This window comes from Telmatherina bonti, assembly GCF_933228915.1.
Source record: "Telmatherina bonti genome assembly, chromosome: 7".
NCBI classification, from domain to species: Eukaryota; Metazoa; Chordata; class Actinopteri; order Atheriniformes; family Telmatherinidae; genus Telmatherina; species Telmatherina bonti.
Window position 1 is genome coordinate 27,167,739 of NC_136625.1, and position 21,606 is coordinate 27,189,344.

At 37.3% G+C, this 21,606-nt stretch overlaps 1 protein-coding gene and 1 long non-coding RNA gene across 3 annotated transcripts in view; one reads left to right on the top strand and one right to left on the bottom strand.

The window, feature by feature from the left end:
- LOC306758662 (myosin-6-like) overlaps positions 1-15,965 on the top strand; it is a 28,552-nt gene extending 12,587 nt beyond the window's left edge. Inside the window, exons 1-39 of one of the 2 annotated variants that reach the window (XM_079244004.1) lie at positions 4,187-4,287; positions 4,469-4,517; positions 5,245-5,453; positions 5,552-5,695; positions 5,806-5,962; positions 6,064-6,091; positions 6,174-6,282; positions 6,484-6,576; positions 6,662-6,725; positions 6,806-6,904; positions 6,987-7,090; positions 7,210-7,348; positions 7,997-8,115; positions 8,187-8,336; positions 8,421-8,591; positions 8,689-8,998; positions 9,100-9,179; positions 9,263-9,468; positions 9,624-9,747; positions 9,997-10,133; positions 10,278-10,533; positions 10,623-10,865; positions 10,938-11,114; positions 11,198-11,343; positions 11,425-11,515; positions 11,630-12,019; positions 12,112-12,238; positions 12,313-12,431; positions 12,517-12,713; positions 12,791-12,974; positions 13,053-13,218; positions 13,302-13,426; positions 13,519-13,827; positions 13,907-14,110; positions 14,194-14,490; positions 14,591-14,695; positions 14,790-14,885; positions 14,982-15,116; positions 15,838-15,965. In XM_079244004.1, coding sequence (XP_079100130.1) covers positions 5,253-5,453; positions 5,552-5,695; positions 5,806-5,962; positions 6,064-6,091; positions 6,174-6,282; positions 6,484-6,576; positions 6,662-6,725; positions 6,806-6,904; positions 6,987-7,090; positions 7,210-7,348; positions 7,997-8,115; positions 8,187-8,336; positions 8,421-8,591; positions 8,689-8,998; positions 9,100-9,179; positions 9,263-9,468; positions 9,624-9,747; positions 9,997-10,133; positions 10,278-10,533; positions 10,623-10,865; positions 10,938-11,114; positions 11,198-11,343; positions 11,425-11,515; positions 11,630-12,019; positions 12,112-12,238; positions 12,313-12,431; positions 12,517-12,713; positions 12,791-12,974; positions 13,053-13,218; positions 13,302-13,426; positions 13,519-13,827; positions 13,907-14,110; positions 14,194-14,490; positions 14,591-14,695; positions 14,790-14,885; positions 14,982-15,116; positions 15,838-15,858 — 5,823 coding nt within the window. In that variant the 5' untranslated portion in view covers positions 4,187-4,287; positions 4,469-4,517; positions 5,245-5,252 and the 3' untranslated portion in view covers positions 15,859-15,965. Of the gene's footprint in view, positions 1-714; positions 4,288-4,468; positions 4,518-5,244; positions 5,454-5,551; positions 5,696-5,805; positions 5,963-6,063; positions 6,092-6,173; positions 6,283-6,483; positions 6,577-6,661; positions 6,726-6,805; positions 6,905-6,986; positions 7,091-7,209; positions 7,349-7,996; positions 8,116-8,186; positions 8,337-8,420; positions 8,592-8,688; positions 8,999-9,099; positions 9,180-9,262; positions 9,469-9,623; positions 9,748-9,996; positions 10,134-10,277; positions 10,534-10,622; positions 10,866-10,937; positions 11,115-11,197; positions 11,344-11,424; positions 11,516-11,629; positions 12,020-12,111; positions 12,239-12,312; positions 12,432-12,516; positions 12,714-12,790; positions 12,975-13,052; positions 13,219-13,301; positions 13,427-13,518; positions 13,828-13,906; positions 14,111-14,193; positions 14,491-14,590; positions 14,696-14,789; positions 14,886-14,981; positions 15,117-15,837 lie in introns of those variants that run through there. The other variant, XM_079244005.1, reaches the window with a different exon arrangement.
- Positions 364-17,786, bottom strand: LOC306758663. The gene is made up of 5 exons (XR_013771388.1): positions 17,649-17,786; positions 17,371-17,476; positions 9,305-9,494; positions 2,366-2,499; positions 364-801 (listed from the first exon to the last, which is right to left on the bottom strand). It is a non-coding gene; the product is annotated as an uncharacterized lncRNA (long non-coding RNA).
- Positions 17,787-21,606: the final 3,820 nt, after the last annotated feature.

A 21,606-nucleotide genomic window follows, 5' to 3' on the forward strand; every position in this document is an offset into this window, starting at 1 on the left:
TGCAATTCATATTTAAATTTAATTGATTTGATGCTGGACAACTGATGCATTAATTTGTGAGTTGATGGTAATAATAAAATTATTATTAAAAAATGATGATAAGAAAGATGGCGGGTGTGGGGTTTTGGCCAGGGTTAAATTCTATGATGTTTAGGTTACTTAATACGTTATTAGAATGAGTAAGTTCAGTAAGAACACTGACAATGTTCATATATATATATATATATATATATATATATATATAAATATATATATATATATATATATATATATATATATATGTATGCATGTATACTGAGTGAAGCATACTAGGTTAAGCTTTACTTACCCATATTATTGATGACAAAAAGAACAAGGCTGATGTAACAGAAAGACTACATTTATTTCTGGGTTGAAATGTGTTTTCAAACTCTCAAAAACTAACTAACCTTGAAGCTTTACTTGTCTCTTTAACAACTGCATCTAGTAGTTAAACTAAATTCCTTGTTGTTCTTATTTTAGGTTTTGAAGCATTTTTTCTTAACCCACATGTCACAGCAACGGAGGCCTAGCAATAGAGCAGCTCATGACTGCAATGTAATTAATATGTTGTGTCACAGTCAGAACATAACCCATGTCTTGTGGATCATTCTATGTAACATTTGTTAAGTCTTGTTGAGTCCTCTGCCACTAATCCATCTCTCATTATCTACTTTTTATCATTCTTCATCACAGAAAGGGCTAGATGAGGAGTGAAACTGACGGCCATCTAAGACCTTTGGGATCTCCTGTGCTGTAGTCCCCTTTGTTTGAAAAGTAACTCTGTAGAATAAAGCAAAGTGCAATCAAATTAACATGACGAGTCCTCATTCCTTGTGATTACTGCAGGATGAAGGTACAGCAATTCCACATATTATAGGATATCATCCAACTGGTAGATCACTTTATGTCAATAGAAAGATTAAATGCACCCCAAAGCACAGACATACCAGAAGATAAACATTTTTTGCACATATTTACAACATTACATTATGTAGTTAATCAGTATGCGTATTCTATAGCAGATCATGAATGGATAATGGTTATTGATGGTAATTGCTGCCACCTTGTGCTGAAAAAACTTCATAATTCTTCTCCTTTGTTTTAAAATCTTTGTTGCAGAGACATTTATCTTACACCCTCCACAGATGATAGCTCATTACTTCTTAGTGTGACAGTTGTACTTTTTAAGTATTTCCCATGGAGGATAGCTGTAGCCTGTTACAGACTAACTGGCAGGAAGTCAGAAAATGAATCTTTTAGGTATAAAAATTCTACAGATAAAATTGAAGTTTTTAAAGATTTAAGCATACTGACTTTTCAGAACTATTTAAACAACATTGTTTTTTTAGAATACTTTTTGTAAAGATAAAAGATCTGTGAAAAATAAACAGATTAATAAAGAAAACCTTAAAGAGACAACACAAGTCAAATAAATAATCCCAGTTAAAAGTAGTCTACTAAAGTATAAATGTGATTTTCATCCTACACATAATGCCCACGGAAAGAGGCGTTCCTTGATTGACATTATGTCTACTCCATCTCCAAAAATTGCCAAATTTTCTCAAATAAAATTAACTTTCAAGGTAAACGTGCTTCCATTTCCTTCCTGTCTTGGCTTATTTTGTCTAGAAGTGGGTGTCAGTTTCAGCTGATAAGATTTGCCATCATTGCACCAGAAGTATTTTTAAAGGTACATGAACCGCTGCTGTCTTGTTTAATGCTACTATAAAACATTCAGATCATACAAGTGTAGGTGTAATAAAGGAGTAAACAGCAAAAAGAGAAAAAAATATCAATATCTCATTTAGCACTATGAAGAAATATGCACTAAAAATTGAAAGAAAAATAAAAAGCAGCTGTATCTTCAATTTGGCCATAAGACCTGATGTGAACACTTTTATAATTTGCATATTTAAACTAAAAATGATATTTTATTTATTTATTTCTGCAAAGAGTTTAAAACATTCAACTATTATAAGTTTTAAAAGTTTGTTAAATGTTTGTTGTGATGCAAAATGTCAGACCCCATTTTCTGACACCACCAACTCAAATCTAAACATAACTGTTGATGTATCTGTCTTTATGGGTCATTCTCAGAAAGCTGGGATTGAAATATAAAATAACTGGCAACATAGAAAAGGAAAAAGGCAGTAATAATTATTCTGTGTTGTGCTGTTCAACTGTAAGTAACACAAGATTATCAGTCACTCTTTAAGCTAACATGCAAAGTTTTTTTTTGTGAGAAATTCCAGTTTTTGATTAGATTAAATAATAACTTCTACAAGTAAGAGAGTTCCTGAAAAGTAATTTTATCAATATGTCTTATAGTAAATTTAATCCTTACCGTATTTCACACATCTGCAGCAGCACCTAGGAAAGAATGAGGCACATGTCCCTGCAGTGTTTGAAGGAGTGAGGTGGCGGGTGGATGTCAGCTGGCACCAAATGCTGACCTTCATCTCACATGACCCCATCCTCCTACAGGTTTTCAAGATCGACAGAGAGATTAGAAAACAGCTAAATAACTGCCTGTATTATTCAGCCAACTATGTTGGAATACTAAGAAAACAATCAAATTCACGTTTAATTTTCCACTGACTCTTGAAGACCTCACACCCTTTTAATGCTGTAACCTTTGCATCACATGTTCAAAGTGGACTGAAATGTTTACAAATGATTAAGGAATATTCAGAAAACATTGGTTGCCTATTAAGCTGAACTCATCTGGTCTTTCCAATATGGCTGTATTGTTCTAATGAGATAAAAGCCGACAGTGGGAAAGAAACTATGATTTTAACTGGGACTGACCATGACATTAAATCTGAAAAAACTTTCACAAAAGCTTTTTAAGTGTCACAGTCAGAGTAAAGGTCATCACTGTTTTATTAAGGACAACTAACTATGAATTTATATTTGTAATTGTTCAGTAGAAACTCAGAATAAAGTCTGCTTTTACATTTCAAGCACTGGCAAGGCAACACCAAGCACCTACATCCCATTAAGGACTGAAACTCAAAAACACGTGAAACCTGATATTAGAATCGAGTAAAGGTACGTTTCAATGGATACAGTATTTCTAGTTGTGCACACCTGCTACCTTCCATCTATCATGACATTGGAGACTGCTGTTCAACATTATCACTTCCCTCAAAGGCTGCCCTTCGCAATCAGCGAGAAAAAATCCAGACAAGAATTTCACAGGGTTATCTTTGTCCTCAAGGCCAAAGAAGAAGGAACAATGCCATGACGACACAATGAGACACAGGGTGCAGACTTAGCAGGACAGAGTGGTGGTGAGTGATAATTTAAAGTCCCTGACCTTAACTCACACTTGACAACAGCTGCAACTCTTTATTGACTATGTAGTGACTGCAGGAACGCCTCTTACTCCTCTCCACGTGACTGACCTAAAGTGAACTTTACCTTTTTGATTAAGAATCTTAACATGACTAACAAGTCCAGAGCTTCTTAAATCACAGTGTTTAAAAAGCTAATTGGTCTAAATCTTTCATGACCTCGCAAGTCTGTAATCCCACTGACATGAACATTTGATCAAGTGGTGCTAATGGGAGAAAAATATTGGTCTCTTCTTTCGTTCACATTTTGTTGTTGCATTAAATGTGAATATTAATAGATTAATGATATTATGCAATGCTTAGATTATTTTTCTATCTTATACTTAAGTATAAATGTTGTCATCAGCACAGAAACTGAGGAATGCACCTAAAAGCACGGCTTTATTATTGGTACTCATTTTCAGGTATTAATCATAAGAGGTAAGTTACATTTAAGCATCACTTGTAAAGTAAGGAAGACTCTTATGTGCAACATGCTGAATGAAAATATAGTTAAAAAAAAAATAAAATAAGAACAAAATGCAAAATATGGAAACAAAAAATCCCATTTGTGGGATTTTACTTAGTCTCAGCAGGTAACAAGAAGAAATGCTAAAAACTGACCAGTTATAATTAATAGAAATTATAATTAAGAGTCACTTGATATCAAGCATGTCCCTGATCCCCACCTCTTGCCCTCCCCCTTCTTTGTGCCATGTACTGTCCTCCCCTTGTTTGTCACAAGGTGAAAGCAACAAATAGCAGCTGTAACTTCTACCCAATTAGGACGACGTTTTTTTTTAATGCGGAATCTTTCTCAAAAAATCCTTTCCATATTTGGTGGATAAACAACCTTTATTAGTGGAAGCAGGGCTGCTATCAGCTACAGGGGTCACATCACTTCAGTTGCTAAAAGGTTTAAGAGTCAAAGGTAAGCAAAATACTTGTATGAGTGGTATTGGATAGAAACTTGACAATAGTAACAACAAATATCAACACAAAGAATGTAAACCGCTTTACATGTATATTATTTCTTGACTGGGGGCTCAAAAATAATGATGTAAGACAGGAGCAGTGAAATAATGGATTGCTTTGTTATCTGGTTTGGACAGAAAGACCCTGACTGACCCTGGTCTTCTTTTGGAGTCCAACCCACCCTAGGTAAAAGACTTCTTACTCTTCAATCTGGACTTAAAGTTTGTCTTATTTTTGTCTTTTTTTTCTGTCTTTAGTAATTAAATTCTTGATATCAACCAATCAAATCAATCAAAGATACTTTATTCATCCCTGAGCCAAAATCCCAGTGATGAGAAATCAGAATCAGAAACAATGTCTTTTTTAAATTACATGTCAAGTTTTTTTAAACCATACACTTTAAAGAATTGCATTCTCCAATTTAAATGTACTTGTGCAAAGACAATAAAGTGATTCTGGTCTAAACATGTTATATCACTATGACTTTTTCTTTATCAAAACTGGAACTCTGTAAATTCTGAGCTCTCTGTTTTTCAAAGGTTTTTGGTGATCTATTTATTATAGATTTATGTTAAGCTTAGTTAGCCTTAAGCTACAAGCTAAAAGTGTCTTATTTTCCCCTTTTTTGGTTATTTTAATTTTTAGCTTTTTTGTGTGATTAGGTGGTGTTTATTCATTACTGTGTGCATGTGCTACTGACAGTAATGTGCCCCTCAAAAAATATCCAGTGTCGATTCTCTGTATGTACACTACATACATAAATGATAATCAACCCTATTGGTACAGATAGCGGAGTCTCTAAATGTGACAAATTATTGTGTAAAAATGTAATATTGATTTGCAAAACACAAATCTGCCATATGGTGATAATAATGTGATCATATTTATGATACAATCCTCTAATTTGATACAGTTTAAAAAATGGGTGACGCTGCCATGGCAGAGTTTGGGCCTGCTGCTCCTTTTTTGAGGAAATCAGATAGGGAGCGTCTAGAAGCCCAGACCCGTCCATTTGACATGAAGAGGGAGTGTTTTGTTCCTGATCCTGAGGTTGAATACGTCAAAGCAACCATTCAGAGTCGTGACGGTGACAAAGTCACTGCTGAAACTGAATTTGGAAAGGTAGTTAAATTTCATGATCTGAATTAAAATGTTTATAATCTAAATACAAAAACAAGTTTAGTTCAGTGTTTCTATAATATAATTTATTTTCTTTACAGACCGTCACAGTGAAGGAGTGCGATGTGCATCCTCAGAACCCGCCAAAGTTTGATAAAATTGAAGACATGGCGATGTTCACCTTCCTCCATGAGCCAGCCGTGCTGTTTAACCTCAAAGAGCGTTACGCAGCATGGATGATCTATGTGAGAAACTTCGATTTTATGTTTATAATGTAGTAAAGCATTAGATCATGAACAAAACCATGAAGACAATTAAACACTTAATGTTATCTACCTGTTATGTCTTCCTGAAGACCTACTCTGGGCTTTTCTGCGTGACTGTCAATCCATACAAGTGGCTGCCAGTCTACAACCAGGAGGTGGTTGTTGCTTACAGAGGAAAGAAGAGGAGTGAAGCTCCTCCTCACATCTTCTCAATCTCTGACAATGCCTACCAGTACATGCTGTCAGGTACTTTGACCATCATGTTTAAGAGTTTGTTGTTGCATCTGAAAGTCTGAAAACTATCCACTTACCTGTCTCACATATATTTGTATTCCTTTTTCTGACAGACAGAGAAAACCAGTCGATCCTTATCACGTAAGTCAAGCTGACATCAATAATTTTTTTAAGCAACACTTTAAATAAAAGGTCTGAACCTTTGTGTCACTCCTCCACTCAGCGGAGAATCTGGAGCTGGAAAAACTGTCAACACTAAGCGTGTCATCCAGTACTTTGCCAGCATCGCTGCTGTCCCAACTGGGAAGAAAGATCCATCTGCTGAGAAAAAGGTTTGATTACAAAGTTGAAGTTTTTTGTGTGTGTGTGTGTGTGTGTGTTGGTGGAGGTTCATTGTGAATGTGATATCAGTTTTTAGATTTTATTTACACACGTACACCAATAACATTTTAGTTCTTTAAAAAAATCAGTTGTCTAAACTGAACCAAAACTGCCACAATATCTAATGTTGTGAGTTTATTTGAACACATCAGGGAACTCTGGAAGATCAAATCATCCAGGCTAACCCTGCTCTGGAGGCCTTTGGAAATGCCAAGACCATCAGGAATGACAACTCCTCCAGATTTGTGAGTGACTGTCAGACTGTAAATGGTAATGAGATGAGAAGAGCTAAATCACTGTGACTAAAATGAGTGGATCTTATTCTGTTAGGGTAAATTCATTCGCATTCATTTTGACAACAGAGGAAAGCTGGCCTCTGCTGACATTGAAACATGTAAGTAACAGGATTTATGTAACAACTATGAAGGCAGACTTGATGTTTGTTTGCCAGAGTAACCAGAGTTCATCTTACAGACCTTCTGGAAAAGTCCCGTGTGACCTACCAGCTCAAAGCTGAGAGAGACTACCACATTTTCTACCAGATCTTATCTCAGGCAAAGCCTGAACTCCTGGGTAAATATGAAAAACTTCAATATTTATGCCTTGCCTGCATTACTTCATGCATTTTATAATTAACCTTTTTGTGTGATTCTAGAAATGTTGCTCATCACCAACAATCCCTATGACTACGCCTTCATCTCCCAAGGAGAGACAACTGTAGCCTCCATCAATGACTCTGAAGAGTTGATGGCCACTGATGTGAGCTGAATCTTTAGTTAACAGCAGCAAACCATTTATAGTGCTACTGTAGTCATAAAGTTGAAAATCTTTGAAAATGGACTAAAGAAACAACAAAAAAGACTGTTGATTTCTGTTAGGAAGCATTTGATGTCCTGGGATTCACTCAAGAGGAGAAGAATAGTATTTACAAGCTGACTGGTGCCATCATGCACTTTGGTAACATGAAATTCAAGCAGAAGCAGCGTGAAGAGCAGGCAGAGGCGGACGGCACGGAAGGTGAGATTTTTTTTTAAAAATTCAAAGTTTAGCAATCAGACTGAGGATAGGCTCCAGCTTCCCTGCTTGAGCCTATCCACCCACCACACCCCTAACCCTGACTTAGCAATATGAACACTATTCTCAAATTGTTTTAAAGCATTTTGTCAAGACAGCCCCATGCAGGGGGATGTAAGAGTGCTGTAGAGAAGATCTACGTTCCCAGAAGCACCAATACAAACTTACCAAATTGACGGGTGGGGCGGTGGGGGGCGGGCACAAACACCTTACAAAATAATAAAGAATGGTTTACCATGGAAACAACATGCTGCTACTCCTTTGACTCAGTGTTACCTTGAAAAGACTGATGAGCACCTACTTCCTTAAAATTCACCTTGGAGTTTCCATGGCCAATTTGGGTGCAAGCCCTTGTTTCCTCCTACCTGACTGAATAATAGAAGTTTTGATCAGCAAAACAACTGCTTGCTGAAGCCCTCCCACAAACACATAAATGTCACTGTTTGTTCATATGTGACACCCTGCAAATGTCCACTAGGGTGTGTAATTGGCCCTGTTGAGAAACACTATTGTGCACTCGCTACAATCAACATCATAAAGAAAACTTAGATGGCATTTATGACTTTGAATGACATCAACATTTCTCCTCAGATGCTGACAAAGCAGCTTATCTGATGGGCCTGAACTCTGCTGACCTCATCAAAGGTCTCTGTCACCCAAGAGTCAAAGTAGGAAATGAGTGGGTCACCAAGGGACAAAATGTTGCCCAGGTGAAAAAAGGAGGAAATTTTCTTTTTCCAACATATACATAAATAATCTAACCAAGGTGGTTTCTTTTTAGGTGTACTATGCTGTTGGTGCACTATCTAAGGCAGTGTACGAGAAGATGTTTCTGTGGATGGTTTTCAGAATCAACCAGTCACTGGACACCAAACAGCCTCGTCAATACTTCATCGGTGTGCTGGACATCGCAGGATTTGAGATCTTTGATGTGAGCATCATCTTATGATGTTTTAATAATCTTAATAATCAGTGAATGTGGACATCAATGAACAAATCTGTTTTTATCTTCCAGTTCAACACCTTTGAGCAGCTGTGCATCAACTTCACCAATGAAAAACTGCAACAGTTTTTCAACCATCACATGTTTGTGCTGGAGCAGGAAGAGTACAAGAAAGAGGGCATTGAATGGACTTTCATTGATTTTGGTATGGATCTGCAGGCCTGTATCGATCTGATTGAGAAGGTGAGACATCAAACTGTGAAATGCTCAGATTTATTTTAGATAAAATTTATAAAAATATACATGTTTTTTTAAAACTATGCATATTTTCCTCCGTCAGCCGATGGGCATCATGTCCATCCTTGAAGAGGAGTGCATGTTTCCCAAAGCCTCTGATGCCACCTTTAAAGCGAAGCTCTATGACAACCATCTGGGAAAATCCAACAACTTCCAGAAACCCAGAATTGTCAAAGGAAAACCAGAGGCCCATTTCTCCCTGGTTCACTATGCTGGCACTGTAGATTATAATATCAACAACTGGCTGGTGAAGAACAAGGATCCTCTGAATGAGACAGTTGTGGGACTGTACCAGAAGTCAACCCTCAAACTGTTGGCTTTTCTCTTCGCAAACTATGCTGGAGCTGATTCAGGTAATCAGGCATGAATATTTGGAGATGCAATGTCCAAATATAGAAATGATATAGAAAAGTTATTTGTGTGGGCTCCTAAAATGGCACACTTTTCTTAACAGCAATGGGTGAAGGCGGAGAAGGTAAAAAAGAGAAGAAGAAGAAAGGATCATCCTTTCAGACTGTGTCTGCTCTCCATAGGGTATGCAATATTTGTGTCTCTATCATATCCTGCACATTCAGACTTCACCAGTAATTCTACACATTTGCTTCATCGTATCCAAGGAGAACCTGAACAAGCTGATGACCAACTTGAGGTCAACTCACCCTCACTTTGTGCGCTGCATCATCCCCAATGAGACCAAGACTCCTGGGGCCATGGAGAACCCTCTAGTCATGCACCAGCTGCGCTGTAACGGTGTGCTGGAAGGCATCAGGATCTGCAGGAAGGGCTTCCCCAACAGGATCCTCTATGGAGACTTCAAGCAGAGGTTTGATTTGACGAGAACCGTCATATCTGAAAATGCAGATGAACAGAAATAATAAATTTATTTAATGTACTTGTGAAAAAGATACCACATTCTGAACCTTTTTCATTTTTTGTTTCTTTTTTTTTTTTTTTTTTTTTTTTTAATTCCCACAAAAGATACCGTATATTAAACCCAAGTGCCATACCTGAGGGCCAGTTCATTGATAACAAAAAAGCTTCAGAGAAGTTGTTGGGCTCCTTGGATATTGACCATAACCAGTATAAACTTGGGCACACCAAGGTGAGTAAACTTATCTTGCTATTTTATGAAAAATATACAAAGGATGACATATAGCATTTTTTTTTTTTTTTTTACAACAAACCTATGCAGAAAATCCCCTATGTATACTGTAGCTACTACTGCTTTTACATTTACTTGTTTTGTGGTTTTAATTAATATGCTCTAAAACAGGTACAAATTTGCACAAGTGCTTTGAACATGGGGGCCTTATCTTCCACATTACTGATATAATCTGGTTGCACAAACAAGGTGTTCTTTAAGGCTGGGCTGCTTGGTCTGCTGGAGGAGATGCGAGATGATCGATTGGCTCTGATTATGACAAGAATCCAGGCTCGTTCCCGAGGTGTTCTGGCAAGAATTGAATTCCAGAAGATTGTAGAACGCAGGTGCGTGTTAAAATGAAGTCAAAAGGTGACTTTTCATGTTCTCAAAAAGTATGTATTCTGAAAACATTAAATAATATAATTTAGAAGCAACAGAAAACTTTTCAGCACCACAGAAAAAAATGTTTTTCAAAATGCTGTACACAGGGATGCCCTACTTGTAATCCAGTGGAACATCCGTGCCTTCATGGGGGTCAAGAATTGGCCCTGGATGAAGATGTACTTCAAGATCAAACCTCTTCTGAAATCAGCAGAGACTGAGAAGGAGATGGCCAACATGAAGGAAGAGTTTGCCAAACTGAAGGAGGCTTATGCAAAATCTGAAGCTCGTAGGAAGGAACTGGAAGAGAAAATGGTTACTCTTCTCCAAGAGAAGAACGACCTGCAGCTCCAAGTCCAGACTGTATGTTTCAACACTGATTTTTATACTTCCATCAACCTCTTTATGTGCATGATGGTCACACTGTTATGTAATGATGATTCTTTTGACAGGAGCAAGATAATCTTTGTGATGCAGAGGAGAGATGTGAGGGGCTCATCAAGAGCAAGATTCAGCTGGAAGCAAAAATCAAAGAGCTGACTGAAAGGCTGGAGGATGAGGAGGAGATGAATGCTGAACTGACAGCTAAGAAGAGGAAGCTGGAAGATGAATGCTCCGAGCTGAAGAAAGACATCGATGACTTAGAGTTGACTCTGGCTAAAGTAGAGAAAGAAAAGCATGCCACTGAGAACAAGGTAGGATAAAACAGTGTTTATGAGGACAGTTTGCCGTGATGGCTGTCAGGACTCTGATTTGATTTGCAACAGGTAAAAAACATGACAGAGGAGATGGCAGCGTTGGATGAAATCATCGCCAAGCTGACCAAGGAAAAGAAAGCTTTACAGGAAGCTCATCAGCAAACCCTGGATGACCTGCAGAGTGAGGAAGACAAAGTCAACACCCTGACCAAGGCCAAGGCCAAGCTGGAGCAGCAAGTTGATGATGTGAGAATTAACAATTCCAGGTGAAGGTAAATAAATACAACCCACATGGGCTGAAATAAGGAGTATATTTCATCTTTCTATAGCTTGAGGGGTCCTTAGAGCAAGAGAAGAAGATACGTATGGACCTTGAGAGAGCAAAGAGGAAGCTAGAAGGAGACCTAAAGTTGGCCCAAGAGAGTATCATGGATCTGGAAAATGACAAGCAACAACTTGAAGAAAAACTGAAAAAGTAAAATGACATTTTTTTTAAGACAAGCAATGAATCTAATGAATGAAGTATTCTATACATTTAACTTTGTATCCTCCACAGGAAAGATTTTGAAATTAGTCAGCTCAATAGCAAAATAGAGGATGAACAGGCCATGGTTGCCCAGCTCCAGAAAAAACTGAAGGAGCTGCAGGTAATAATTCACACAGCAACCATCCTGAACTAACAAAGTAAAATACATTTAAAAAGTTGTCATTATTCATACTAGAAAACTTTAATTTTGTCATTTGCTTGGACTTTGGTGTAGGCCCGCATTGAGGAGCTGGAGGAAGAGCTTGAAGCAGAGCGAGCCGCCCGAGCCAAGGTGGAGAAGCAGAGAGCAGACTTGGCCAGAGAGCTGGAAGAGATCAGTGAGAGGCTGGAGGAGGCTGGTGGAGCCACAGCTGCCCAGATCGAGATGAACAAGAAGAGGGAAGCCGAGTTCCAGAAACTGCGCAGAGACCTTGAAGAGGCCACCCTGCACCACGAGGCCACCACTGCCACCCTCAGGAAGAAGCAAGCCGACAGTGTTGCTGACCTGGGAGAGCAGATTGACAACCTGCAGAGAGTCAAGCAGAAACTGGAGAAGGAGAAGAGCGAGCTGAGATTAGAGCTCGATGATGTGGTCTCCAATATGGAGCAGATTGTCAAGTCTAAGGTAAATCATTTCCATGGTATCGTCTTTGGACGACCAGAAGTTTTCTATGCTCTTACCATTCATGTGTCATTTTTACTGTATTTTGTTTTAAGAACAATTTGGAGAAAATGTGTAGGTCTCTGGAGGACCAGATGAATGAATATAAAACAAAGTCTGAGGAGGGACAGCGTACCATCAACGACTTCACCATGCAGAAAGCAAAGCTTCAAACTGAAAATGGTATGCACTTCATTTTATGAGCACATTTCATCTATGATAAGAAGCATTTCCTTTAAGCTAATGGCTTCATATAGGTGAACTTACAAGGCAGCTTGAGGAGAAGGACTCCCTGGTGTCTCAACTCACCAGAGGAAAACAGTCCTACACACAACAAATTGAAGACCTTAAAAGACAACTGGAGGAAGAAGTCAAGGTAGTGAACCAAAGCTACTGAAACCACACTGGATACAGATTTCATGCTGATACATGCAAATAATTGAAGTTTACTTCCATTTAAGGCCAAGAATGCATTAGCCCATGCTGTGCAGTCTTCTCGCCATGACTGTGACCTGCTTAGGGAGCAGTATGAGGAGGAGCAAGAGGCCAAGGCTGAACTGCAGCGCGGCATGTCCAAGGCCAACTCTGAGGTGGCTCAGTGGAGAACAAAGTACGAAACTGATGCCATCCAGAGAACTGAGGAACTGGAGGAAGCAAAGTGAGTAAAACATATTTAATCTGGAACAACTCAGAAAAGCTACAAAGCTACCCTAAAAATAATTTTCTATATGATAGAAAGAAGCTGGCTCAGCGTCTGCAGGATGCTGAAGAAGCTGTTGAAGCGGTGAATGCTAAATGTTCCTCCCTGGAGAAGACCAAACACAGACTGCAGAATGAGATTGAAGATCTCATGGTGGATGTGGAGAGGTCAAATGCTGCTGCTGCTGCTCTGGACAAGAAGCAAAGAAACTTTGACAAGGTCTAAGTTCATTACCCACCATAAGATTTCAGTACAGGTATGAAGGAATTCCTTTAGCTAAATCTGCACTTTTTTCAGGTCTTGGCAGAGTGGAAACAAAAGTATGAGGAGTCTCAAACTGAACTGGAGAGCTCACAGAAGGAAGCCAGGTCTCTGAGCACTGAGCTCTTTAAACTGAAAAACTCATATGAAGAATCACTCGAACATCTGGAGACCATGAAGAGGGAGAACAAGAATCTGCAAGGTTAGTAAAATAATCCTTAAAACATCCTTAATAATCTACCTGCAGCATAATATGTTGATTAACTGTAAAAATTTGAATTTTAGAGGAAATATCTGACCTTACTGAACAAATCGGGGAGGGTGGAAAGAGTATTCATGAGCTTGAAAAGATTCGAAAACAGCTGGAACAAGAGAAGTCTGAGATACAGACTGCTTTGGAGGAAGCAGAGGTACCGAGCAAAGTTCAACAATTTGAAGTTGAAAATATTTTGTCATTCAATAAGAGCCATCTTTTCACCTTGTCTCTCTACTTCTATACCAGGCCTCACTGGAGCATGAAGAAGGGAAGATACTCAGAGTCCAGCTCGAATTTAACCAGACTAAGGCCGACATCGAGCGCAAACTGGCTGAGAAAGATGAAGAGATGGAGCAAGCTAAGAGAAATCAACAACGAATTGTTGATACTCTGCAGAGCTCTCTTGAAGCTGAGACTCGCAGCAGGAATGAAGCCCTTCGTCTGAAAAAGAAGATGGAGGGAGACCTCAATGAGATGGAGATCCAGCTCAGCCAAGCCAACAGGCAGGCAGCTGAAGCTCAGAAGCAGCTGAAAGCTGTTCATGCACATCTGAAGGTCCAAATAAAGAAAAAGGGATAATTTTGTTGATGCTTTTAAATGCAGACATAGTTAAATATTTCTGCTTATCTTGCAGGACGCTCAGCTCCAGCTTGACGACTCAATGCGAGCCAATGATGATATGAAGGAAAACATAGCCATTGTTGAGAGACGCAACAACCTGCTTCAGGCTGAACTGGAGGAACTGAGGGCTGCTCTGGAGCAAACTGAGCGCAGCCGTAAACTTGCTGAGCAAGAGCTGCTGGATGTTAGTGAGAGGGTGCAGCTACTGCACTCACAGGTGAGACAGTATTGTGGCTATTTCTCAGATATAACTGCTGAATTACTGACCAAGTCTGAATGTTACACTTTGAATCTGAACAGAACACCAGCCTGATAAACCAGAAGAAGAAGCTGGAGAGTGACACATCCCAGCTTCAAACTGAGGTGGAGGAAGCAGTGCAGGAATGTAGAAATGCTGAAGAGAAGGCCAAGAAGGCCATCACTGATGCTGCCATGATGGCAGAGGAGCTGAAGAAAGAGCAGGACACCAGTGCTCACCTGGAGCGCATGAAGAAGAACATGGAGCAAACTATCAAAGACCTGCAGCACCGTCTGGATGAAGCTGAGCAGATCGCCATGAAGGGAGGCAAGAAGCAGGTGCAGAAGCTTGAAGCCAGGGTGAGTGTATTTTGTGTTTGACTTATTAAAACATTAAATAAATTTTAGTTTCATGTAAATAAGAGAGATAATTATTGACTTTTGCTGTGGTATCTTACAGGTCAGGGAACTTGAAAATGAGGTGGAGGGCGAACAGAGAAAGGCCAGTGATGCCATAAAAGGAGTTAGAAAGTATGAGAGACGTATTAAGGAGCTTACTTATCAGGTAATTATTAACCTGAAGAACAATTTTGTTGTGTTATCAAAATGACAGAAATGTCAATTAAAGTATGTAATTATTCTCTCTTTTTTCACTTCAGACTGAAGAAGACCGTAAAAATCTTGCACGTCTTCAGGATTTGGTGGACAAGCTGCAGCTTAAAGTGAAATCCTACAAAAGGACTGCAGAGGAAGCTGTATGTATACTTGACTTTAAACTCTACCCTTAAATATGACCATTGAAATTAAGCTGACACATGTAATACACCATATATGGTGTTTCTGCTCTGCAGGAGGAACAGGCCAACAGCAACCTCACCAAGTTCCGCAAGCTTCAACACGAGCTGGATGAGGCTGAAGAGAGAGCCGACATCGCTGAATCTCAGGTCAACAAGCTACGTGCCAAGAGTCGTGATGCCGGATCAAAGGTTCGCATGTGCAAGCGTCCAAGCATACTAACACACTTTTCACACTTTCATTGTGAAAATGATATACGTATATTTATATAGTGAAAATAAAGGCAGCCAAGAATATTTAGAACTTCTTGGCAACCATAAAACTAAATGACAGTGTAGATTTTAAGTGATCCAGACTGTGGTAGCCCTTAGTTCTTACATAGAAAGCAGCTGGACTTCTTTTGTCATCTCTTGAAGTCATTTCACCTCTCAACCAAAGGTTTTCCTCATTTCCACATGGCTAGAGAAGAGTTTCAAGCCTTTAAGCTGTTTTATAGGAAATTTACACTTTACACTATACCCATTCATTCCGTGTTTTGGAGGTCATTGTCACCAGTGACATGTTTACCTGCCTGAACCATGTGTGAACTGCATGGGTTGGCAAGTGACAAAGTGACCTCAATGACACAAGGTGTGAATGTCCCATAAACAGCTTATGGGTCCAAAGTTTCCCTCCAGCTGGAACTGAAAAAGCCTTTCAGACAAGAGGCGACACCTTTATCAACTAAAAGAAGTCAAGTTGACCTCCATGAAAGAACTTATCATCACAAAGTTAAATCAAACTTTATCTTTTGTGACTTATAATCAGTAGCTATAAATCTGAAGCATTACTAACAAAAAAAAAAAAAAACCCACAGTTGAATAAGCTGTACCTGTGATATGAGAAAAAAATGTTTTCTTTTTTCCCTTACAGAAAGGGCACAATGAAGAATGAAGTTTCATATGAGACAGAAGTGTTTCTGAGACATATTCTCCCTTCGTGATTATGTCTCCTTAAGCATGCTTTTGTGTTCAGTCCAATAAATCTGATGTGCATCCAAAGTTGTTTCTCGTCTCTTTATTGATAAAAGCCTGTATAGTGAGTAGCAGAAACAAGAGTAAGGAACTAAATTATTATTTAAAATGCAAAAACAAAACAAAAAATACAAAAGTCAGAGTACATATACAAAATTTTGATAAAATTATTAGCAGAAGTATAATACAGGGGGTAATAATAAAATCATAAATTTATATAAAGCATACTGATGAAGAAAACTGTCTGATAGGGTGTATTATTTTGTAGAAGTGGATTGCAACTTGTAGATAAAATAACAGTAGAATAAATCTAACTGTATGTCTTTCAATACTAATTGCACTGACTCATGACAAACTAAAGCCCAATAAAACAATAAAACAAAACAAGTTAAATAACATGAGAACAAACACATGTAATGCAATTTAAAGACCTCACAGTGTGCTGGCCCATAAGTGTCACACAATATAAATAAGTAGATATTTCAAAAAACATTATGAATGCTTTTAGATTCAGAGATCTGTATTTTAGGCCATGACACTGTATTATCACTCCAAATTTCTAAGCTCATCAGTTTGTTGCAACTCAGATACCCAACAAGCATAAGAGGGTCCAGAAAGAGCAATTATTAGTGAGTTTGTTGTTGTTAAAAATGTTCTACAGCTAAACTTTACATACAATTAACACAAGGATGCTTTGCTTTTTCTTTGGAATTCAAACATGATCATTCATAGATATTTAAATAAATAAAAATAAATTATTCCGTTTGTATGTAAAAAGAAATCCATCATTGGATTTTCCACACTGAGACTAAACAGGGCCATAAAAAAGCTTTAGCGATGATAACATAAAAAAATAAATAGAATCGACTTTAGAAAAAAGCCTTCTATAAGTTCATTTATTTAAAAAACAAAAAAAAACAAAACAATGTTTGCTTGCTAGTATGACAATAGGAAATATGTGGTATCCAACCTAAAGATTGTACAGAGTATTTTACAGAATTTACTTTTTTATAATTTAAGTACTTTCCGGGATAGAATTTTCCTCAGCAAAAATAATATTTATTTGGAGCTTTTAGCTCTATCAGAAGATCTGGGGAGCATCAGTAATTTGAATGTTTATAGCATATGAGTAGACATAGTGTCTGAAAAGAAGGCAGTGAGAAGTTTGTGAATGAATATCACAGTAAAACACCTGCAACAGATGTTATATATCAAGAAATTCATCCTCCCTGTCTTGTACTATTGTTGTAATAAAACAAAACAACAACAACAAAAAAAAACACCAATAACACGTGCCACAAATTAATGAATATTATTCAGGCACAGGATTTTTTAAATTATATTTGATTTGATTGTTTTTATCCAATATATTAATTTATTGCAATTTTATAAGATATACAATTTAGAAAGTAGAAAAATTAAAACTACTAACCTTCACATCATTAGGTGAGGCCAGCCTTACTCCAGTAGCAAGCATCTTTAAAGCCAGACAAGGGAGGGCCGTTTGGACCAAAACAGATGAAGGCTTGGTGAAGGGTCTGAGGTATGATATCAAGTGACTTCAGGAGAGATCTAATAAATCCATGCAAGAGCATTTCATACTCTAAACATCAAACTGCTTTTGGTGGAACAGAATGACTAAACTAAATATGTTTGTGCAACAGATTAGAAAAAAAGTCTACAAAAAAACTTTTAAGTGGTTAACAATACCTTTTCAATAATTTCATGATGTCCTCACTCTTTACAAGACAAGCAGAAGTAGGGGTTCGAGTCCACACAGAGCTTCACAGCCTAAATGACTGAGGAGAAGACAAGAGCAACTTCAGTGAGCCACCAGCAGAACTCAACACCCCTTAGAAGTGACCTTTAACAACGACAATGAACAAATACTACCAATAGCTTTGCTGGCTCCAGTTTCAAACTTAAGTGGGGCAAGGTGCCTCACACCTTCCTTTGTGTGCTCATGTGACTGTAAAAGTCAAAGACTCAAAGACTGTGAACAGCTGAGAATGAGACCATACATGGTTGGACATTCACTCTTTCCTGAAGCCTAGAATAGACTGAAGGTGAAGAAAACTGAAGTACAGAGACAAGTAGTGGCAGGTCCTGGCACGATGTTGTGTGATGAGAAGGATGGTGCTGACTTGATGTATTTCTTGGCATTATTTTAATAAACTGGTTCAAATTTAGTGATTGGCCAAAAAAGGTTATCCACTTATTCAAGTTTCTGTTTGACACATGCAGTCTTGAGTTGATTTGCTCCAGTCACCTTGACTAAACATCTGTCTCCATTATAATTTTTTTCTCATTTTAATTTCTTAAATTCTTGGCTGATTACAGATTCATTAAGTACATTGCTATATAAAATGGATTTTTATCTGACACTTAACTTCATACAGCACCTATACTGTTGTATACCATTAGCAGCTGACAGACTCGTCACCTGTTGCTGTTGGTCATAGAAAAAAAACACTGTCCTGACAATCTACGTCAGACGCTGTCCCCAAGCTATCCTCTGAACCACCAAGCCCTCAAAGGCAGCCAACAGGAATTTCACAAGTTATCTTTGTGCTCAAGGATAAAGAGAAGAAAACAATGCCATGTCAACAGGAGCAGACCAAGGGCAGTTGCTGCATGCAACATTTGGACAGAAGCCTGAAGTATAGGTCACTGCAATATAAATCTCTGTATTATAACATGTTTTGCTGTAGATGTTAATGTTTGTAAAAACTAAACTATTTGTGTTTACATCACATAAAAAATAAAAATTATTTGCAAAAACCAAACAAACACCCCAACAGAAAAAATCACCAAATTTAAAAAATGATTTGATCACATCCTAGTACATGCTGGAGGGAAGCAGGCAATCTATTAGCATCCTGAAGCTAAATCAAAGTTTTATTCTGGTCTTAATCTCTTCTTTTTAGAATATCTACAAATCACAATCCAAATAACTATCTAGAACAGGGGTAGGCAACTCCGGTCCTCGATTGCCACGGTCCTACAAATGTTAGGAGTTTCTCTGCTGCAACACACCTGGCACACATTCGACCTAATCCGCAGACTTGTGCAGAGCTTGATGTCAAACTCTGCACAAGTCTGCTAATTAGCCATTAATATGAATCAGGTGTGTTGCAGCAGGGAAACTCCTAACATCTACAGGTCTGTGGCACTCGAGGACCGGAGTTGCCTACCCCTGATCTAGAATATTGTTAATAAAAAAGAAAATAATTAATACCAGTATAGTAATACCAGTGAGAATACGCAATCATCTGCAAAACTTATAGTTTAGCAAGTTAAATCACTGTTATATCACTCTGTTATGCGCATCATCATAACAATGTATTAACCAGCTGATTCAGATCACCTGGCTTTGCGCATTGTAGCTTAATGGATAAGGTTGTTTAGCATAAAAACTTGATTGAGGCCAATGTAAAATAGTTCCTATAATTTAGCATATTTAGCAAGTTTTGTAAAAATGAATAAGCTTTTAATATATAATGTTTAGTTTGTGGAATCATGATGTAAGCACTTTAAATAACTTGGATCTGTGCTTTAAATGGTTATAATGAATTTTTTGGAGGAACACCTCTACAAAGAAGGAATTCTAGACTTCATGTTGTGCATTAAAACTAGGGCTGGGGTGATATGCTTTTCTCACAATTTGATTTTTAATAATTTTTTGGGTGCCGATTTGACTTAAATTGCAATTCCTCAATATTGCCAATTTTCAATTGAAAAAGTTGCATGATGACCAAATAAAAAAATCAACTGTTGCCAGTTCTTAGGATTTATTCAGCACCAATTTGTCTGAACCAACTGTTTGAATTTATAGTCATGTTTAAAAAGCTTGAACTGCATACATACTGCTGCTACATTTGGCAATTAGCTCTGCATTTACTACAGGACTCTATCTTGCAAGGCAGTAGCGTTAGTCATGCTACCGCAGTACGTGACATGTGCATTACAGTTTGAAAATAGCTTTCCACCAAAAAACTGACCAAAAAAATAAATTTAAAAATTGTAAAACAAAAATTCCCAATTTTTATGTGAAACTTTTTCTCCCACCCCAATTGTAAACGTGCAATGCATCACCATATATTATATATATATATATATATATATACATATATATATATATATATATATATATATATATATATATATATGAATATATGTGCGTGTGTATATTGTGTTAAAGAATGAAATTAAATGAATGAAAAGTACTTTATTAATAATTAAAATTTGTGTATATATATATACACACATATTATATATACATATTCTCTCTCTCTCTCTCTCTCTCTCTCTCTCTATATTATACATACATATACATACACACACATATATATATATATATATATATATATATATATATATATATATATATATATATATATATATATATATATATATATATATATATATATATATATATATATATATATATATATATATGTCACCCCTGATATTGCAAATGGTAATAGGACGATACAAATACCTAGAATGCCATCTCTAGCACAAAATATAAAAATTGGACACAACATCCACATATGCATACCAAAATCTAAATTTACTAAAATTCAAGGCAGCGGTACAAATCTTTGTAAGGTTCCAGGTCGACGTTACTACTTACCTTTGTTGACTTCTAAAAAAAGACAGACTTCTCTTGAGAGATCCTTCTCTAATGGATTCTGGTTGTTGTATACACTTTTATGCTAAAGCAAAGACCTCAACCAAATATTGGACATTTCATACAAGCGATTGATAGAAAAAAAGTAATAATTCTGTCTTCCTGGCAGTATTCACTGAATGTCAGACATAATTTTTCTTTGACTCAAAACTTTATAAGACTTAGATGAATGAAGTATTCTTCAAGCTTCAGCAAATGAAAAACACATCATCTTAAATAGTCCTTATATGCAATATGCACTTGAATTAGTCTGACTTTGAGCATGTTTATAGTCATGAAGATCAAACAATGCAAAGCTGGATTAAGAGTGTAGACGTAATATTGAGCAGTGGTGAGTGATAATAATGAGACATCACAGCTGTGACCTTGGCCTTGTCTTGCCTCTCTGTAGACAGCAGCTGTGGCTCTTTATTCTTCTTCATGACTTATATTGCAAATCTCAATACTGGACAGACTACTGTTGAATTGCAGGTCTTGAACTGTTTTCAGTCCTACAAGTATTGCTTAGCTGATAGGCTACTTTATTTACCTCAACCATGAAGGCAACAGTTGTCTATCTACAAATGGCTTTGAGTGTTTTAGATTATCAGGTTTCATCCTGGGGTTGCTCATGATATTCCATGACAATTGTTCATGTCTTTATTTAGATAACTTGTTAAAATATTGAAATAAATCATTGCTGATCTGGCATGATAAAGTAGTGTAGTTGGAGATGGATGCACCACCCCCTTAACTAACTTCACACACTTAAAGTACAGTATTTGACTAATTATAAATTACTTTAAATAAGCAGGTCTCATTTGAGAGTTAGACTCAGTAGTTCAATGAGATTAACTGTTTAAATAGGTTAAGAATGTATGTAGTTAAATCCTTTAATAATAAATGGAAAACATGAACTTGCTTTCATTTTAAACCACTATAATTGTTCAATAATATAACCTACTTTGTAAGGCTTACTGAGACAGCAGCCTGTCT